The sequence below is a fragment of the Herpailurus yagouaroundi genome, unplaced genomic scaffold (assembly GCF_014898765.1).
Source record: "Herpailurus yagouaroundi ecotype Mexico unplaced genomic scaffold, PumYag 100, whole genome shotgun sequence".
NCBI classification, from domain to species: Eukaryota; Metazoa; Chordata; class Mammalia; order Carnivora; family Felidae; genus Herpailurus; species Herpailurus yagouaroundi.
In genome coordinates this window covers 75,980,490-75,998,753 of record NW_024412391.1, presented here as the reverse complement: position 1 = coordinate 75,998,753, position 18,264 = coordinate 75,980,490, and the positions used below count along the sequence as shown (strand labels likewise).

General features: G+C 35.2%; 1 protein-coding gene across 1 annotated transcript in view; it reads right to left on the bottom strand.

Moving 5' to 3' along the window:
• Positions 1-18,264, bottom strand: part of SEMA3C (semaphorin 3C) — a 177,445-nt gene that overhangs the window by 14,305 nt on the left and 144,876 nt on the right. The window contains exons 13-15 of the mRNA XM_040472808.1: positions 10,877-10,965; positions 7,675-7,716; positions 4,281-4,438 (exon numbers count right to left, since the gene is read on the bottom strand). Of these exons, the coding sequence (XP_040328742.1) occupies positions 4,281-4,438; positions 7,675-7,716; positions 10,877-10,965 (289 nt within the window). The remainder of the gene's footprint in view (positions 1-4,280; positions 4,439-7,674; positions 7,717-10,876; positions 10,966-18,264) is intronic.

Sequence of the window (18,264 nt, the reverse complement as noted above, 5' to 3'; positions counted from 1 at the left end):
GTGTCTCTTTTTTATGACAATAGCATATTGTTTTGATTATTATAGCTTTGTAATCTAGTTTGAAGTCAAGAAACATGATGCATCCAGCTTTGTTCTTCCTCAATATTGCTTTGGCTATTTGGGTCTTTTGAGATTGCATACAAATTTTAGGATTATTCATTCTAATCCAGTGGAAAATGCCATTGGAATTTTGATAGGATTATACTGAATCTGCAGATTGCTTTGGGTAGAATGGCGGTTTTAATAATATTTATTTTACCAATCCATGAACATGAATTATCTTTCCATTTGTTTGTGTCTTCAGTTTCTTTCATCAATGTCTTGTAGTTCCAGCATACAGGTCTTTCACCTCCTTGGTTAAATTTATTCCTAGGTATTTTACTCTTTTAACACAATTGTAAATGGGAATGTTTTCTTATTCTCTTTCGGATAGCTCATTATTAATGTATAGAAATGCAACAGGTTTTTGAGTGTTGATTTTGTACCCTTCAACTTTACTGAATTCATTTATTAGTTCTAACAGCAAACCTATGATACATGGTTTCATATCAGGCATGATATTGTAACATTAAAAAATTGCTAGGTAGTTTCAGCTCTTTCTTCATTAGAAGGAAATGATTAAGATCATGATTTGTGGTATTAGGATGACAATGTGAAATCTACCTTTAAACATACATCTTAGAAAAGATAACTGGGGTTGTAATTAGAGGGAGAATATGAGAAAAAAATCACAAATATGTAATGATAATCTATACATAGGATGGAATTTTACTTGAGAACTATTCTTTGTTAAATAAAAATGCTTGTTCACCAAAGCCAAGGTCTGGAAATTATGCAGGGAAGGAGTGTAATCCCCAGTTCCACATTAGAACTGAGAGGCTGGTATGCCTCAAGGACTATGGTAAGAATCACTTTGTAATCCTCACATCACTTTCATTCTTAAGAAGTGTGTTGCTTCTGGGACACTTGGGTGGCTCAGTTGTTTGAGCATCCAATTCTTGGTTTCGGCTCAGGCCATGATCTTGTGGTTTGTGAGTTTGAGTCCTGCACTGGGCTCTGTGCTGATGGCATGGAGTCTGCTTGGGGTTCTCTCTATCTCCCTCTGCCCCTCTCCCACTCGTTCTCTCTCTATCTCTTAAAAGAAATGAAATAATAATAATAATAATAATAATAATAAAGAAAGTGTGTTGCTTCAGCTTCCTTTAGCACTAAATCTGTTTAATAGATAGATGATTGTATTCTAGGGGTTAGACATGCCAATTTTTAGAACTCTTTGTCAAGAAAAATGTATTGTCCTACAAACAATTATGGTAATAATTTTTAAATATCACTGCTATCGTAATTGGGAGTGCAAAACAAGTTTGGTAAAAAAGAATATCAGCAATGACTACAAATATAATTGATTTGAGATTACATGTGGAGTTTGCTTTCCTCATACTATGTGTTCAGGTTTAGATCTCTAGTCCAGTGCCAGCAGAAGATCTCAGGGTACTGAGGTTCTAAACTTCTATGTAGAAATCAAAAGACACCATAGACTTCCTGCCTAAATCTTAAAATGACACAGAAGAACATGGGTCTTTGAACACAGATACTAAAAAGTATTGGTTTGGGGTGCCTGGGTGGCTCAGTCGGTTAAGCGGTCGACTTCAGCTCAGGTCATGATCTCGCGGTCCGTGAGTTCGAGCCCTGTGTCGGGCTCTGTGCTGACAGCTCAGAGCCTGGAGCCTGTTTTGGATTCTGTGTCTCCCTCTCTCTGACCCTCCCCCATTCATGCTCTGTCTCTCTCTCTGTCTCAAAAATAAATAAACGTTAAAAAAATTTTTAAAAAAAGTATTGGTTTAAAGAAAGGGTGTTCTCTTCACATTTCATGCCTTTAAATACAAAAGTCTTTCAAATTTTCCATCCCAGGCCATGCCTGTGTACTCCAAATTCATATTATATGAGATTGAACATCTCATAGGCACTGCTAACATCATCTTTCTCTCCACATACCTGCTCCTTCCATAGTCTTCTCTTTCTCAGGAAACTACAACTGCATACGCTCAGTTCTGAGGACTTGGTTCATTCTTCAGTCCTCTCTTTCTCTAACATCCTACATATAATACATCAGCAGATGCTGTGAGCTCTATCCAGAATCAGACCACTTTGCCACCTCCACCTCTATCATCCCTGTGCGAGCCACCATTCTGTCTTACCTGGATCCTCACGGTGCCCTAACTGCCTTGCAGCTTCTGTCTCCTCTCTCCCCATCCACTTCCTATCGCAGGGCTATAATCCAGCCAAACCCAACCAGATGATCTTTTCAAACCAAAAGTCAAAATAATATCATTCATGTGCTCAAAAGCCCTCAGTAGCTTTCTGTTTCACTCTAAACAAAAGCCTTCAATAACTTACTAAGTCCTAAGTCATCGTGCATTCTGGCCTCGTTTCTTCCTACCCTTCCTTTTTCTCATTCCACCATAGCCCCGTTAGTTTCAGTGCTGTTTCTTGAACAATCTCGGTGCACTCCAGCTTTAAGGATATGTGGTTCCTCTCCCTGGAATGCTATTCTCCCAGATAATGCCTTTGTGCCATTCCTCCTCACGTAAGTCCATCTTCAAACCTCACACCTTCAGTGGGACCATCCACTTAATATTGCAACTCCCTGCTTCCCACATCCTCTGTCTCCCTTCTTTGCCCTTTTAAAATTCATAGACCTAAAAAAAAATTAAAAATTAAAAAAAATCATGGACCTTATCATTATATGATACACTAGAGGGCTTCCTTATTTATTTATTTTCTGTCTTCCCCCTCTAGAATTTATTATCCCTCAAGGCAGGAATTTTCATCTTTTTATTGTTCTTGTTTTTCACGTTGTATGCCTAAATCTAGAACATTGCCTGGCAGATAACTGTCCCGTGATACAAATTTGTTGAACTAATAGGTAAAAGTATCAGTACAATCTTGACAGGCAAAATACTTCTGTCTTTAAGGGCCTATATGTATAACAGAGAGTAAAGAAGCTATAAAACACCTTCACCCCAATGATTTTCCTTGAAAATCATTAGTGCTTAAGGCTGGTCCTATTTGCTCTCTCCTGCTGACCCTAATTTTGTTAGGTTTTGGCCTTGCCACCCATCATGACCCACACCAAGAGATGACTGAAAATAGCTATGACCTTGGCTGACCCTAAATTATGCATATTCTTTGTTCTATAATCAGTGTCACTACTGGTGGTCCCTTCCAACTTAGTGCAAGTTGGTTCAGAGTTTCCTATCTGAGCTTTTGCTTGGATAAATGGCACTTAGCCTCACATTGCCTAACTCTGTCAATCTGACCAGCATTCATGCACTTACCCCTCTAAGAGGTAAACAGCATGGGCATCAAGGTTCTGAAAGCAATTCAGGGTAACCATGTTGGAGCAATGTTCCTGTTGCCAAAACTAAGAAAACGTTTGATTATAGAAATATTAAGTGCCACAGGAAACCCTAGGAAGGTGGAGTTTAATCATATACTGAAGCACATAAAAATTCAGGTAATGCTAAAATGTTACATGCTGTTTGAACTTTTTGATGGTCCACAGGATTGTGTAGCTACAGGAGCTTTAAGAGGAGAAATAAATTTTTCCAGAGAGATTTTTAAATACAGAGAACAAACTGAGGGTTGATGGGTCGGGGGGAGGGGGAGAGGAGAAAATGGGTGATGGGTATTGAGGAGGGCATGTCTTGGGATGAGTACTGGGTGTTATATGTAAGCGATGAATCATGGGAAGCTACCCTGAAGCTAACGGCACACTGTATATACTGTATGTTAGCTAACTCGACAATAAATTATATTAAAAATAAAACAAAAACCAAAACCCCCCACAAAAAGCCAAAGGACTGTATCCTCACATATCTGTGAAAATCTCAAGTTATAAAGCATAGGCATTTACTTCATTCATTGACTACACATGATGCTGAACATAGCTACTATTTCTTTCTTTTTTTTTTTTTCAACGTTTATTTATTTTTGGGACAGAGAGAGACAGAGCATGAACGGGGGAGGGCCAGAGAGAGAGGGAGACACAGAATCGGAAACAGGCTCCAGGCTCTGAGCCATCAGCCCAGAGCCTGACGCGGGGCTCGAACTCACGGACCGCGAGATCGTGACCTGGCTGAAGTTGGACTCTTAACCGACTGCGCCACTCAGGCGCCCCAATAGCTACTATTTCTAACGCCATTGAAAAGAATACATGTGGAGTATGACTCAGTTGTCCGGGAACATCGCTTTTGATTCTAAGCTGAATGTTTGGGACTCACCGCTTCCCAGTTGGGTAGAATCTTGAGCAAGAATGGCCATCCCAGGCACAGTAAGGGTCCCTGGCCAGGCAGCAGTCAGCACAGGCTGTACCATAGATGTGGCAGCGATGCAGAGACACTTGGGAAACCCCTTCATTGGAGCTCACATACAACTGTTGCTATTAGAGGAAAGATTATGATTTATTTCAGATGTGGACATTAAAGAGGACTTTTAGCAGGAACACGTTATAATATGTGTCTATACCAACTTAGATTCATTTTAAAATAGGCTAAAAATAAGAAGCGAAGTACAGAGGGTAGAAAGCCAAAATAAATAGAATTCTCCTATGTTAATATGCTTAGAACATTACCACTTTCCTGTTTAAAAAAAAAAAAAAAAAAAAAAAAAAAAAAAAAAGCTCAGAGCCCTATGTAGAACGGTAATACATTTTAGACATTGGGATTTATTGTTCTCTCAGATGTGAGCTAATATATTACAGATTTAAATTATGATGTTTGCTTTCTTTTTTGAGTGCACAGGCAGCTTTCTTTTTCTTCAAATATGGGAACCCATCACCTTGTAAATTTGAAAAAGTCAAGTCTAAAATAAAGGGTATTTGTAAGTTTAGGGAAAACAGTACACAGTATTAGATAAAATTGAAGAAAAACATGTTTCACATGCCTTTGAAAATAACATATTACTCATTAGAGGAATTTTAAATTATTTAGAAGAATATCAGCATTTATATTTAGATATGTCTTAACTTTTCTGTATGACCCAGTGATCCGCAGCACCCTAAGTCATAAATAAAGATTTCACTCTCCTTCATTTGTACGATGTCAAGAGCTTCTTACGATGCTGCTCCAATTCTTTTATCTATGCATAAATTAGTTCTCAGGAGTTGAAAGATTAAGTTTCTAACTGACACTTATTTTATAAAGAAGTGATATCGTATAATTCAAGCTAGAGAATCTCTAAGCTGGAACTTAAATATGTACATATATGCACATGTACACACACACACACACAGACATCTATACATATTTCACATATACAACTTAAAATTTAAAATTTAAATTAACAGGGGCACCACTGATCCACTAGGTTCTGGAGCCACACTTCTGGGATTCAAATCCCAGTGCAACCACAAATACACTGTGAAACTTTTCTGAATCTCAGCTTCCTCTTTGATAAAGCCGGGATAATACAGTACCTATACCACACAGTTTTTTTAAAGAACTAAATGTAAGGGCTAACTCCATATAAAATCCTTAGAATAGGGTCTGACTCCTGATCTCTCAACGAGTGTTAAATAACATAGTAGAATAAACTGCCAGTTAACTATCATCTTACAATTTTTTAATTCTAATTAATAATTTGAATAAAATCTCAGTGTACTGTTCAATAAAAAATATTTTATTCAGATCAATTAATTTTTTAGAAAATGGGCTGAAAATGATTGATCCCTACTTGAGACAATCAAACTATAGGAAAACAATAGCATATTTTGACCGTAATAATTTCTCTAAGAACATTTCAAATAAGAATTGGTTGAGTACAGATATAGTGAATATTTCAGCTGCATCAAAATATTTTAAGGAAACTGGTTTATTTCAGGAAATAATATGGGTAGTTTTATTCTAGAAATTATCATTTGTATTAATCCAACTATTTTGTGATATATGGAATGCAAGAATAAACTAGGGAATAAGGAAGCATAAAATAGAAAATAATATAATCTGAGCACTAGGGAAGGTACTAAATTCATGGTATTTAAATGTATATGAAATACCATCGATGATCTGTACTTCTTTCTCACTGAAAATTTAATGTAGTATTCAGTTGTGCAAATGAGCTCCCCAAAACTCAAATAATTACCATATCCTAAATCTAATGATTGAAAGAAACATTTTTAATTATCTGTAATATAAGATGTTGAAGACAGATGTAATACTCAGTCTCTCCTGTGTGCATACGTGTGTTGCATACTGCAATTTAACGGAATGTATTATGAACTATGAGGTACCGGCTGAATTTCAAGTTGTATTGTAACTTGTATTACTGTAATTGTATACTGAACTACTCTGCCACACAAATGGCTCTGTGTCCTTTTTGAATTTTATTCTGACACGTTCTCTTTTCATTAAGCTACTGTAAACAAAGGGCTTCCCTGCTGACTTCAAAGACAATTCTGACTTGGGATCAGCTCCCTAGGACATTGGGGAAAATGACGAATGGCTTCTTGTTACTTGGGAAAATGTTTGTTATGCACCACACAAACATTTTTACAGATGAGATCTTTAGCTACATTGTACCCTATTTATTTTTCTTCATAAAACTGAGTCAAGTGAAAAGAGTACAAGACTGACTGTGGAATACTTCTTCATCTGTATCAGACCAAATAAGGTAAAGAACAGTAACGTTATGTCATCATTTCTGCTAACACTTAAAATCTTTATTCCATATTCCAAGAAAAATAGATCTCAGACTCTTTAAACAGTTACCAAGACCTGCTTTACTTTAGGCAATTTATATAAATTAACTCATTTGTGAGAAAAGCATTACCTTGCAGAGGCAGAAACTTGGGTCAGTGAAGTTTAATGATCTGTCCATAATTTATGGACAAGTTAGTATTCAAATGCATGTCAGTCCCACTCTGAAGCCTATTCCACTTTTGACTATATGACTCTGCCCCTTAGAACTTTCTTCAGAGAGAACACCTGTGCCTGGAGAAGTACATGAGTCACACACGTAGAGATTGGGATAGGGCTTTTCCTTTTCATGGTCATTGTGCATTTGCGTGTGCAGGCACGAATTAGAAGATTAAACATTCCCGACAATCACAGTCAAACATTTCTTCCTCTAAACCTGAATCCTTATATGGTTTAGATTTGAGACATTCAGATTTTTTAATGATATGTATAAACTCTAAAAAAAAAAAAAATAGCACTTCCTTAGAAATAAGCATAAAAGAATGCACTGCACATTTCAAACATGTGATAGCAGCAGTGACTCAAAAGAGGATTGATTACTCATTCCAAGCCCCTGAGAATGTCTGTGATGTTATAGTAGCCCAAACATTATGCCGAGTTCTTCCTACAAAAAGATTACTTTTATTTTGGTTGGCTTCACACACTGTAATATTTGAGAATATAGGATATACAAAATGTTGGAATATCTTGCTGTATATATTTATATGTTCTCCTCTGATGGGCTTTTATACAAAATAGACCTATTTTGTCTTCCATTAATGGCTTGTAAATGATGTACAAAAATTAAAGGTGATTCTGTGGTATCCTGTAAATAGTATTAGTTATTTTTCCAATACTAAAATTAATATTTTACAGAATATATTTTTCATCATAGTAAAGGTTTATAACATGCAAATAAAATAAAAACGGGGTTGTTTTTTACCTTTTTGGATGAAATTTTCAGTGTTGTTATAGGAGCATGATCCTGAAAATTAAAAAAAAAGGGGGGTCAGCTGTTAAAATAATTCTTTAAAATTATTTACATTAAAATGTTCTCTTTTCCGTTAAAATTCAAGAAATCATCATTTCTCTATATATGCATGTATACTTTCAAAGTTTAGCAACACTTGTCTATAAACGACATTTCCTTTGCTGGTGATAAAGATGGGTTGTGACACATATCTATGCTTAAACTAAAAAAAAAAGTAGCAATTATAACACATGATCAACACAGTCATTAGAAAAGGAATAAAAATTTGAGAAATTTGAAAGAATTGAAAAAATTACATCTTGGAATATTGAACCCAATGAATAAAACTTAGGCTTGAATGGGGTGGGTAAGATGCTGTGGAATGGTACCCCATGTTATTCCTCCACAGCAGAAGCACTACCTGCATAAGATACTACCTTGCACCTGCCAGAGGTTGCTTTGGAAGGATGTATTTGAACGAATCATGCTTATTAATTCTTCTGTTGCAAACAAAGAAATATTGTTAGAAAATGTCCTCTTGATAAATGTGAATTAGTGAAAGTACCTAAGAATTTTCTGAAATAGTAATCCTTTTGGAAAGTCACTCTATTCATAAACTTTATTCTTAAGCAAAATATACTTCCTTTCAAAATTAGACTTGCGATAACCTGATAAATATCTGTGAAGTTTCATTTGAATAGCTCCAGTGAGAGCAAGCACTCAAAATTAACTGTACCTACAATTATTTCATTTCTAGAGGTATGTGTTCTTACACATGTTCAAAAAGAAAATGGTAATGTATCTCAACATTCATTTGCCACAGGTTTTGATCATTGTTTAGAAACACACACACACACACACACACACACATACAAAACATATTGCAATTTATAGAAGTTAAGTTTGAGGAAGCTGGATGTATTTTCAGGAAATATTCTGGACAGAGGATTAAAAGAAGACATTATGGTTCTGCACTCTATAAAATAAACAAAGGGTCTGGTTTTTAAAAGTTACATTGTGTTTTCTGCAATATATCAGGGTGACACTTAGCTAAGGAGTTTGTTTCAGTTCAAATGCATTATTTCCTCACATGCTAATCACAGTATATCATACACACCCAGTTATTTTTACCTCACATCAGAAAATATGACACAAATACCATGTTGAAGACAGTAAGTAACTTGTATTTGGTAACTGTGTCTCTGTTTAGGCATATCAATCACTGGCATAGGGTTCCATAAGAAAGCTCAACTTTTTTTAGTCTTGACTGACTCTATTTTTCCACCGAGAGTTTATTCTTCATGATGATAACACCAGCATAACTTATATAACAGACCATAAGTAGTTAGCACATGATCAGAATGACTCACATTTCTTTAAGAGCTTTCCATAACTTATATGTTTGGGTTTGTGTCAAACTCAGTTAAAGTTTTCTGCTTATTAAAAACTGATATTTCAGAATTAAAAATGAAGCTCTGCAATAATAATAATTTTTGCTAACTTCAGGAAAATTCCAGAATAAAGTACTTTGCTATTTTGGCCAAGCCAAGTTGTCCTTATTGAATCGAATGAGGAAAACATATTTTATCTATAATGCAATTTTGGTTAATCTAGTGAACCGATCAATTCTTTTATAAAGCAAGGCGTAGAAAAAGCACTTGAAGGTACATAGTTAACATTTGGTAAGCACAACATTAATGCGCTAATTATGAAGAACCTTATGCCAAAGTGAGTCTAGCATTAAAAATTGTAAATTTAATAACATACTGGAAAAATTGCCAGAGTTCCTCAGATTTCATTTGATTATTTAAAAAAATGTTTTCCTTTAAATTTAAAATTTATTAGCATAACCCCCAAAAATGCATCTTGATCACTTACATGCTTATAAATTCAGTAATATATGTTCCCATATATTAATAAGTTAATATATTCTGAGTCTGCTGAACTAAGCAAAGCAACTTAACTGACCCAGCAATAGCCTGCTCATGGGAGCCCTACAGTGCTAATTGTACTGTTAAAGGCTGACTCTGGGGGCGCCTGGGTGGCTCAGTCGGTTGAGCGTCCGACTTCGGCTCAGGTCATGATCTCGCGGTCCGTGAGTTCGAGCCCCGCGTCGGGCTCCGTGCTGACAGCTCAGCGCCTGGAGCCTGCTTCGGATTCTGTGTCTCCCTCTCTCTGACCCTCCCCCGTTCATGCTCTGTCTCTCTCTGTCTCAAAAACAAATAAATATTAAAAAAAAAAATAAAGGCTGACTCTGGTCTTTTGATATCCATGGGCTTTTTTTTTCTCCCTTAATTGATTAATTTGGAAATAGTAGTCTGCAATAGGATTGATTCCATGGTAAAGTATCTTCGTAGTCCTAACAGATCCTCTGGCTGTGTTTTATCCATTTTTCCAAGTATTTATCAGATAAACCACTCGAACTTCAATGACTTTCATCTTAAGGAAGGAAGGGTGTGCAGAACACCACAAATCTGCTCTCCGGGATGACAGATACATAAAGAACAGGCACCTTTTTCTGAGCAGGTTATGTCTTTCAGGAATGAACTTCCTTCTGTGTGCCTTTTTATTGTTGTGGTATACTGTTTTTCTTTCTTCCTTTTTTTTTAAGCCCGCATTTAAGAACAAAGAGAACAATAATGAAATCTCAAGTTCAGCAGAACATGAGTTTTGAGTGGTAAAGAGACAACATTTGTTTTATGTAACCAGAGTGACATCTGAATTGAAAGCAATAAAACAAGAGAAAGCAAAGTAGTTTTTCTTAAAATTCCTGGATAAAAAATTATGAGAAAGTTTATCTAACAATCAATAATGTAAAGCATTTAAGTTTCAGCGGCTTGTGAAGCAAATGATAAAAGCCCTTTCACGGCAAATTTTTTAGACCTTGACCACAAAAGCCCATTTATAAAAATAATGATGACCAAAATTCTTGGAGTCGTGATAATCGCTGAAAAAAACTAATCTTTTAATGTTAACTTCAAATGTATAAAAAAAAAAAACACTTCAGTAAAATATTTGCTCTATATTTCTCACTTTATCTAGTGTTTCCTACCCTCAAAAATTTATGACATTTATTTGATCTTTTATCAAGTATTTTTTCCTCCCAAGTGGCCCTAAGATGAAATAATTCCATCCATCACGCATGTTCCGAGATTAACAAAAGAGATGTTCAAACCTTAAAGACTTCTAACTCCTCCAGAATGAGCTCACCCCTGGAAGAGCTATTAGCAGGAAGAACCACCACCTTCTGCACAGTGCCTCGATCTGAATCAAAGAAAAAAGAAAAAAAACCACCTCAATGCGATGTAGGAAAGAAAGACATTTAAACACAAACCCACTGGCTTAGAATTTAGAATATTGTTTATGTAATTACTTAGTCATCAGGAAAACACCATGTATATTCAACTATTACCATTTGCCGCATTCTAATTTTATTCCAAATTTCATGTTTATTTTATTTTATATTTTTTCAAACTTCGTATGTTTAAATTGAGGTAATATACAATTCAGACTGAACTAATAAGAACATCTTATATTTTGTACCTATTTGGTGGTCAGAACTATGAGAGAAGAGAATGTCTGAATGTCTTATAAAGTCAAAAGTTCTGTTTCTGAACCAAGTGTGTATTCTTTAAATATTAATACATTATTGTAAGTTTGGCCCTTAAGAATATTAGTTAAACCTCCAAACCAACGTTATAAAGACACTCCCAGGTTTTCATTAACACTGACACATAATGATTTGATTATCTGAGAAAAAAGATGAATTCACAAACGAATTTTTATAATTGTACTATAAGCACGAGCACTAGAAACTTACATTTGATCTGTGGCCACGAGAGATTTCAGACACAATAAAATGTTTAACTCGCAACTCAAAATAATTTTCAAAGCAGAAACATAAATGTGTTATCATCTCAGATGTGGACACCTATTTACAGAATAATTCTACTGTTTTCACACACGTATACACACATTTGAGAGAATTTTTTGGATAATCTTAAAATCCAGGGGAAAGTATGAAATTAGATGGTCCAAATAAACTGAAGCAAAAAAAAAAAATTACTCATATTTCCAATGAGATTGCCCCAATCTCATTTATTTGTCATTCAATAAATTGTCACTCAATTTATTTGAGTGACACCCAAATAAATGTAATACATACAGAAAATGTTATTTATGCCAATATTCTTAGTTAAATAGTTTCATATGTCACATAAGCATTTTATAGACATATAATTTTGCCACTCTACCAATCACATACATTTTAGGTTTAAAAGAAATTAGTTGAGATTCGGCAACGTGGGGTTAAAGCAAATTTGTGAATGAATGATATAGTAAAAATGTATTTCCTCACCAAAATATTACAATATTACAATACAATACAAAATATTACAATATTTCAATAATTAATGAGCTGTATCATAAGCATCAAGTCATTAGTTTTAAGTATGAACATGTAACTGTGGGTGTATAATTTGTAAAGATATATTATGGTCAACAGATACTGGAATATTTAAAAATTCTGTTGAGAAATGTCAATAAGAGTTCATTAAATTGAGTTGTCCAGGACTTTAATCATTTAGTGATGAATCCCATAATTCCTAAATCTCACATCTCAAAGTGGTCTGTATTCCACAGGCAAGAGTATCTCTGACATAAAAGATCACATTTCACATTGACAGTTTCTATCTTATCAACCTAAATTGAAAGATTCAAAATAATTCTTACTTTTTTAAAAGTAATCTCTACACCCAATGTGGGGCTCAAACTCATGACCCCAAGATCAAGAGTCAAATGCTCTACTGACTGAGCCAGCCAGGTGCCCCTCAAACAATTCTTAGTAAAAAATAAACTCTACTTTAAAATGTTACCAATTAAGGGGCGCCTGGGTGGCTCAGTGGGTTGAGTGATTGACTTTGGCTCAGGCCATGATCTCACAGTTTGTGAGTTCGAGCCCTGCGTCGGGCTCTGTGCTGATAGCTCAGAGCCTGGAGCCTGCTTCTGATTCTGTGTCTCCCTCTCTCTCTCTGCCCCTCCCCCACTCATGCTCTGTCTCAGAAGTAAATAAAGATTAAAAAAAATTTTAAATAAAATGTTACCAACTAAAAAATTAAAACCTATTAAGTATAATAAAAATGTTTGTACAGAAGAACAAGACCTAGAGATTTTGCCAGACCAATCCCTGTGCCCTGTGAGGATACAAAGTATGAGCACCTGATTTTAGAAGTTCCAAACTCTAAATTTGATAGCAATTGGTACTATTTTTCTTGGAAGATCGGTAAATGTGTGTATAAATTTGAAGTGAAAAACATTGGGCGATGCTGTGCAGAGACAGGTCACAATTAAAATGGATGAGTATGGTTGCAGGTGTTCCCCAGTTTCTATTAACAATTCATCACCAAGAGCCTTGGAAACTTCTAAGGGAATAGGATGTACCAAAAACCCTAAAATAAAAACTTTGAAATTGTAACAGCTAGGTCAGGATTTGTGTAGTATTGTGTGTGAGCACGTGTATGTGCGTGTATGAAGAATGAGAGTGTAAAACCATCTTTGTTTTAAATCATGTTATCATAGGCATTATATTTTCTTTTCTTTTCTTTTTTTTTAAAGAGGTCACAACAGAGGTTTATGGTTCCTTGCTGCAGCTTGTAGACATTCTTCATGACAGCAATGACCTCTTTCTTGAGCAGAGACAGAGCAGAAACTGTGTAACCATACTCTCAAATAAAACTTCATGAAAAAGAATCTTGATTACAGGGATTCCCAAAGATAAAACTATCAGCTCTGAAAAGAAGTAAGTATTCTCAAATGAGACAACTGGCTCCTGTTTTTAATGTAACGTTTTAACTTACTATGTGAGCCATATTTCACACAAATCATCATTACTTTTGAAAGAATCCACAACAAATACGCACACACTTTATTCAGGCCATTTATAAAATATTATCCAAAGAGCGGCTATAAAAATGGTTTAATAAAAAGAAAAGCAATACATGCTTTTGACTCCTTTGCAATAAAAGCTAGAGCATCACTTTTATTTATTGCTTGTCTTTCTATTTTAGTTATTTTTTTGTTGTGCTGGTAATGATGAGTAGATTCCCTTTTATTTTAAGGCCATTAAGATAAAAATATATTTTTCTAACAAATAAAACTGACTGTCAACTTGTCTGAAATTCTTGCAAAAAAATAAGCAAATTCAAAAATTGGTAACATTTGTATTTGAAAATCACGTTCAGACAAAATCATAGAAATGCAAGATCCCCAGAGAGAAACACATATTTATTGGATGCCCCCTATGTGTCTGGCTCTATGATAAAAATATAGTATTTAATTCTGACATTGAAGAAAATAAACATCCATTTTAGTTCCTTTACTTTTCCACCTTTAGGCATGTACTGGTACTTATGAGCTAGTATTTCTGCAGTGTTCTTCATTACACTGGTTCAACTTTCATCAGTACATCACAAATGAATATATCGGTTCTTACTAGAATTCCATATATTAAAGTTTTATATTCATAAATTAGAATAGTCATTCAAATGTGTGGATTCAAATATGAATAGAATAGCTTTGAATCTTTGTGGTGTTATGAATCGTCATTATTAATTTAGGTTTCATGAGACCTTAAAGTTATGTAATTTGGGAAGCCTTCTTTTAAAATAATATAAAAATACAAAAAGAGTTGTTTGTGTCTTCCCCCAAATAATTACAAAGAGGAACTCTAAATTTTATGCTAAGTCCACCTCTAATAATTAGTTTAGCTTTCTAAAAAAAAAAGAAAAGAAAATTGTCCATAAAATTGGACAATGCATTCCTTACATTGAAGAATCTCTATCTAATGAAATCTAATCTATAATATCTTATCAGTAGAATTTTATTGTCCAAGATCATCTTTCACAAGTCAGCAAAAGGTTGAAAATTTTCTTCTTCAGTTAAATCTACTGCTCTGTTTCTTTTATTGATTAGCCTTTATTCTACGGCTACCAAGAATGCATTCAATCTCTTTTTTACATCCCTCCACATTTATCTTTATAATTTCTTCTTCTGGTCTAAGCATGAGCACTCACTTCTGGTATACTTATCCAAATTCAAATCCAAATCTTATTGCTTGTCTTTCTCTGGGCACTGTGCGATTGGCATTATCCTATTTAAAATGTGGTGCTCAGAATTTTACCTGATTATGTAGTTATTTTACCAAATGCCACACCTCACTGAAACTGGACTACTTAAAAGACACAGCAGTAGGGACACCTGGATGACTCAGTCAGTTAAGCATCTGACTCTTGATTTTTGAAGGTCATGATCTCACAGATCATGTGGTGGAGCCCCACATGGGGCTCTGTGCTGACAGCACTGAGCCTGCCTAGGATTGTGTCTCCCCCTCTCTCTGCCTCTCCCCTGTTCATGCTCTCTCTCTCAAAATAAACATTAGATGCACGCGCGCGTGCACACACACACACACACACACACACACACACACACACAGTTCTAGTAGTTGATCAACAACTTAGATGATTGGTCAGGATCTCTAGTACTTACGGCCGGGGGAAAAAATATCCTAACACTACACTATTTACAAGGTTTACTCTGGATACCTTTATATTTCTGCCTTCATTACAAACTGCCTGATTCCCACTGTCTCTAGTTCAGATTCTGAAGCCATACGTCTAATTTGGTCCAATTTAATCTCGACTAAGGCACAACATATACTAGTATTTAGAGACCGATCAGTTGTCAACGCTTAAGTATCCTTTCATTCAGTTTTGACACCAGAGAAGAGCCAATACACAGGTAATTGCCAATGGCTACTCCCTAAGTAGACCCATGTTAATGGGATAGTTACTCTCAAAATGCAGTCATGGTAGATGTCTATAGCTTTTTTTTCAAGACATACAAATCCTTCAGTTTCCCATATAGAAAACACTTTTTGAGGTCAATAACTAAGTTGACTTGGGTTATCCGCCACCCATTTTCACTCACTGATTTAACACAAAATTACTGAGTGCCTTCAGCGTGTCAGGCGCCATATCCAGTATGGATGCAAAAATAAATAGAGCACTCAACAGTTTATGGTCTAGAATTTATGGTTTTTTAAGTAGTAAGTGTGTTCCCATTAAAATGTTAGTCATTGAAAGATACACATTCCAGAATTTCCATAAAACTTCCAATTACTTATGTCTACATAAAGCCATCTCTGTACCTTTTAGTTTGAAGATGATAATATATATAGTTATCAAATGTCTGCTTTCTGAGGGTAGTGAGAATGGCATTCCTTGAATATACTCAAAACATAAATCCTTTCTATTGTTTTATAGAATTTGAGGTATTGCTTTTATTTCCTTGGGGTAAGCTCCATACCTATCATACATTTACAGTGAAGCTGAGTATACTTTTTCCCTTAAGCCTCAGTTTGCTTGTGTGTAAATATGAATAATAATATACCTTTGTAATGGATATCTAAGGCCTACCCTCAATCACTTCCCTTTCTTTTGATAATAACACCCTGAAACATATTTTGAAAACACGTCTCTCATTCTCAATCTATACAGTTAAGGAATGGTGTGTGTATCTCTCGTCCAGCTCCAGGGAGATGCCATGACTTAGGCCTGTCCAATAAGAGTATTCCTTTACCCTGGTGATTCATGAAGGAGTGGGCACAGAAACAAGTCAGGGCCCAGCCTTCCCTGGGAATTAGAGATTTGTGAGCCTCCTTCTTTGTGAGATCAGGGCTATTAAAGACTTGTAAATCTGGAGGAGCAGGGCCATCCTTCTGACCACATGCAGGGACTCCATGTGAGAACGAACAATACAGAGGAAAGTAGAATTGAAAGAGGGTGAGATAAATTCCTGAAAACATCATTTAAGCACAAATTCAGTTATGTCTGAGGTTGCCTTCTGCACTTCTCAGTTGAACATACACACGCACACAGACACAAACACACATACAACACATTAATGTTTTAAACTAGATTAAGAAAGATATAAGGTCACTTTCAGTTAAAAGAGTTCTGACTAATAAAAACTAAATGAATAATACATGGAAATTGCTTAGCATGATGTCTGCCACATAGTATGCCCTCAATAAGTACAAGTTATTTTTTATTTATAGTTCAATCACTTACTAAATTTTTGACATTATTGGAGTCAACATTTTTTTTTCTAAGCCCCAATTTTCTCATCTGTGAGATACAGATAATAGTCATACCTTGAATATATTGAAGCATTGTGATGTGAATCAAGCAGGACAAGTTTTATAAGTGATTTGCATGATATAAACCTATATACAAAGATAACATAGTAGACTCACCAATCCACATTAGTAATTTTAATTTTCTTTTGTTTCACTGAATCCTTAAAGAAAATTCCCCAGACAAGCTTCTTTCCTGCTATATATACATTTTATACCATCTAGGATTTTTTTTTCTTTCTAATACAAGGAATCATAGCAATATTATTCCTAAACCTTTCCACTGTCTGTAGACAAAAGAACAGCTTGCATTTACAGCACAGTAAACGTTGGCTGTCTCAAACAAGTGATCAAACATAGCTCATCACCCAGCAGGTCATTTGAATAGTCCTTTGTCTATCTATCAGCAGAGTCTCATTTAAAATATAATCCTGAGGGTGTTTCACTGGAAATGGCCGTGCCAAACTGTCTGCTTGCCACTGGTCACCTGCGGATCTGGGAGAACACTGCCTCCTTAATCAGATCTAGTCAGACCCCTTCCCCCAGTTGCTAATCTGTCAAAATAATCTAGTCAGGGCTGGCTTCCTGGCTGTAAGACCTGTTCAGTCCCTCAAAGTCTTGCAGTCAGAGACCTGTACTTGGTTTAATGCTTTGCTGTCACCTCCTTGAACTTCTTAATAATTTTAAACAAGTGACTCTGATTCTTCAATTTACACCAGGCTCTGCAAATTATATAGCCAATCTGATTCTAGGTTTTGGTAATTAATGTACCTGCTAAGGAGTGGCCTTATTCAATTTAGTTAAGAAACACACAAATTCCGAAGGCATATACTCAAGACTTTCTTCTTTTTCCTCTATATTCACCGTGGTGCCTCTAGATGTCGGCCCAAGCAGCCCTACATATGATTTCAGAGCCAATTATTGCAAGTAAATCAGTGGTAGTATTTACTATTAAAATTAGTATTATAAAAGATAAAATAGTATATTTGTTAAATGGCAATTCTTCCTTTATCATAATTTTTGAAGCATTTGTTTATTAAAATAAAGAAACAACTGAAGCTCCCCCAAACCTGCAATAACTGTGTGTGACAAATGAAAGCTTTATATATAAATGAGGGCAAATGACTAGACATCCTACCTTGTAAGTTTCTATAATTAGATCTTACCAGTTGGTTGATTTCTTTCATGTTAGTTGGAATATGTATTCATAATAGATTTTTTCTGTTATGTTATCAAACTGCTACATTCTTTTAATGGTTTTATCAAATATACTTTTAAAAAGTAGCAATTCTATTCATGAATATTCTCCTCTTATGAAAAGAAAAGGAAAAGAAAAGAAAAGAAAAGAAAAGAAAAGAAAAGAAAAGAAAAGA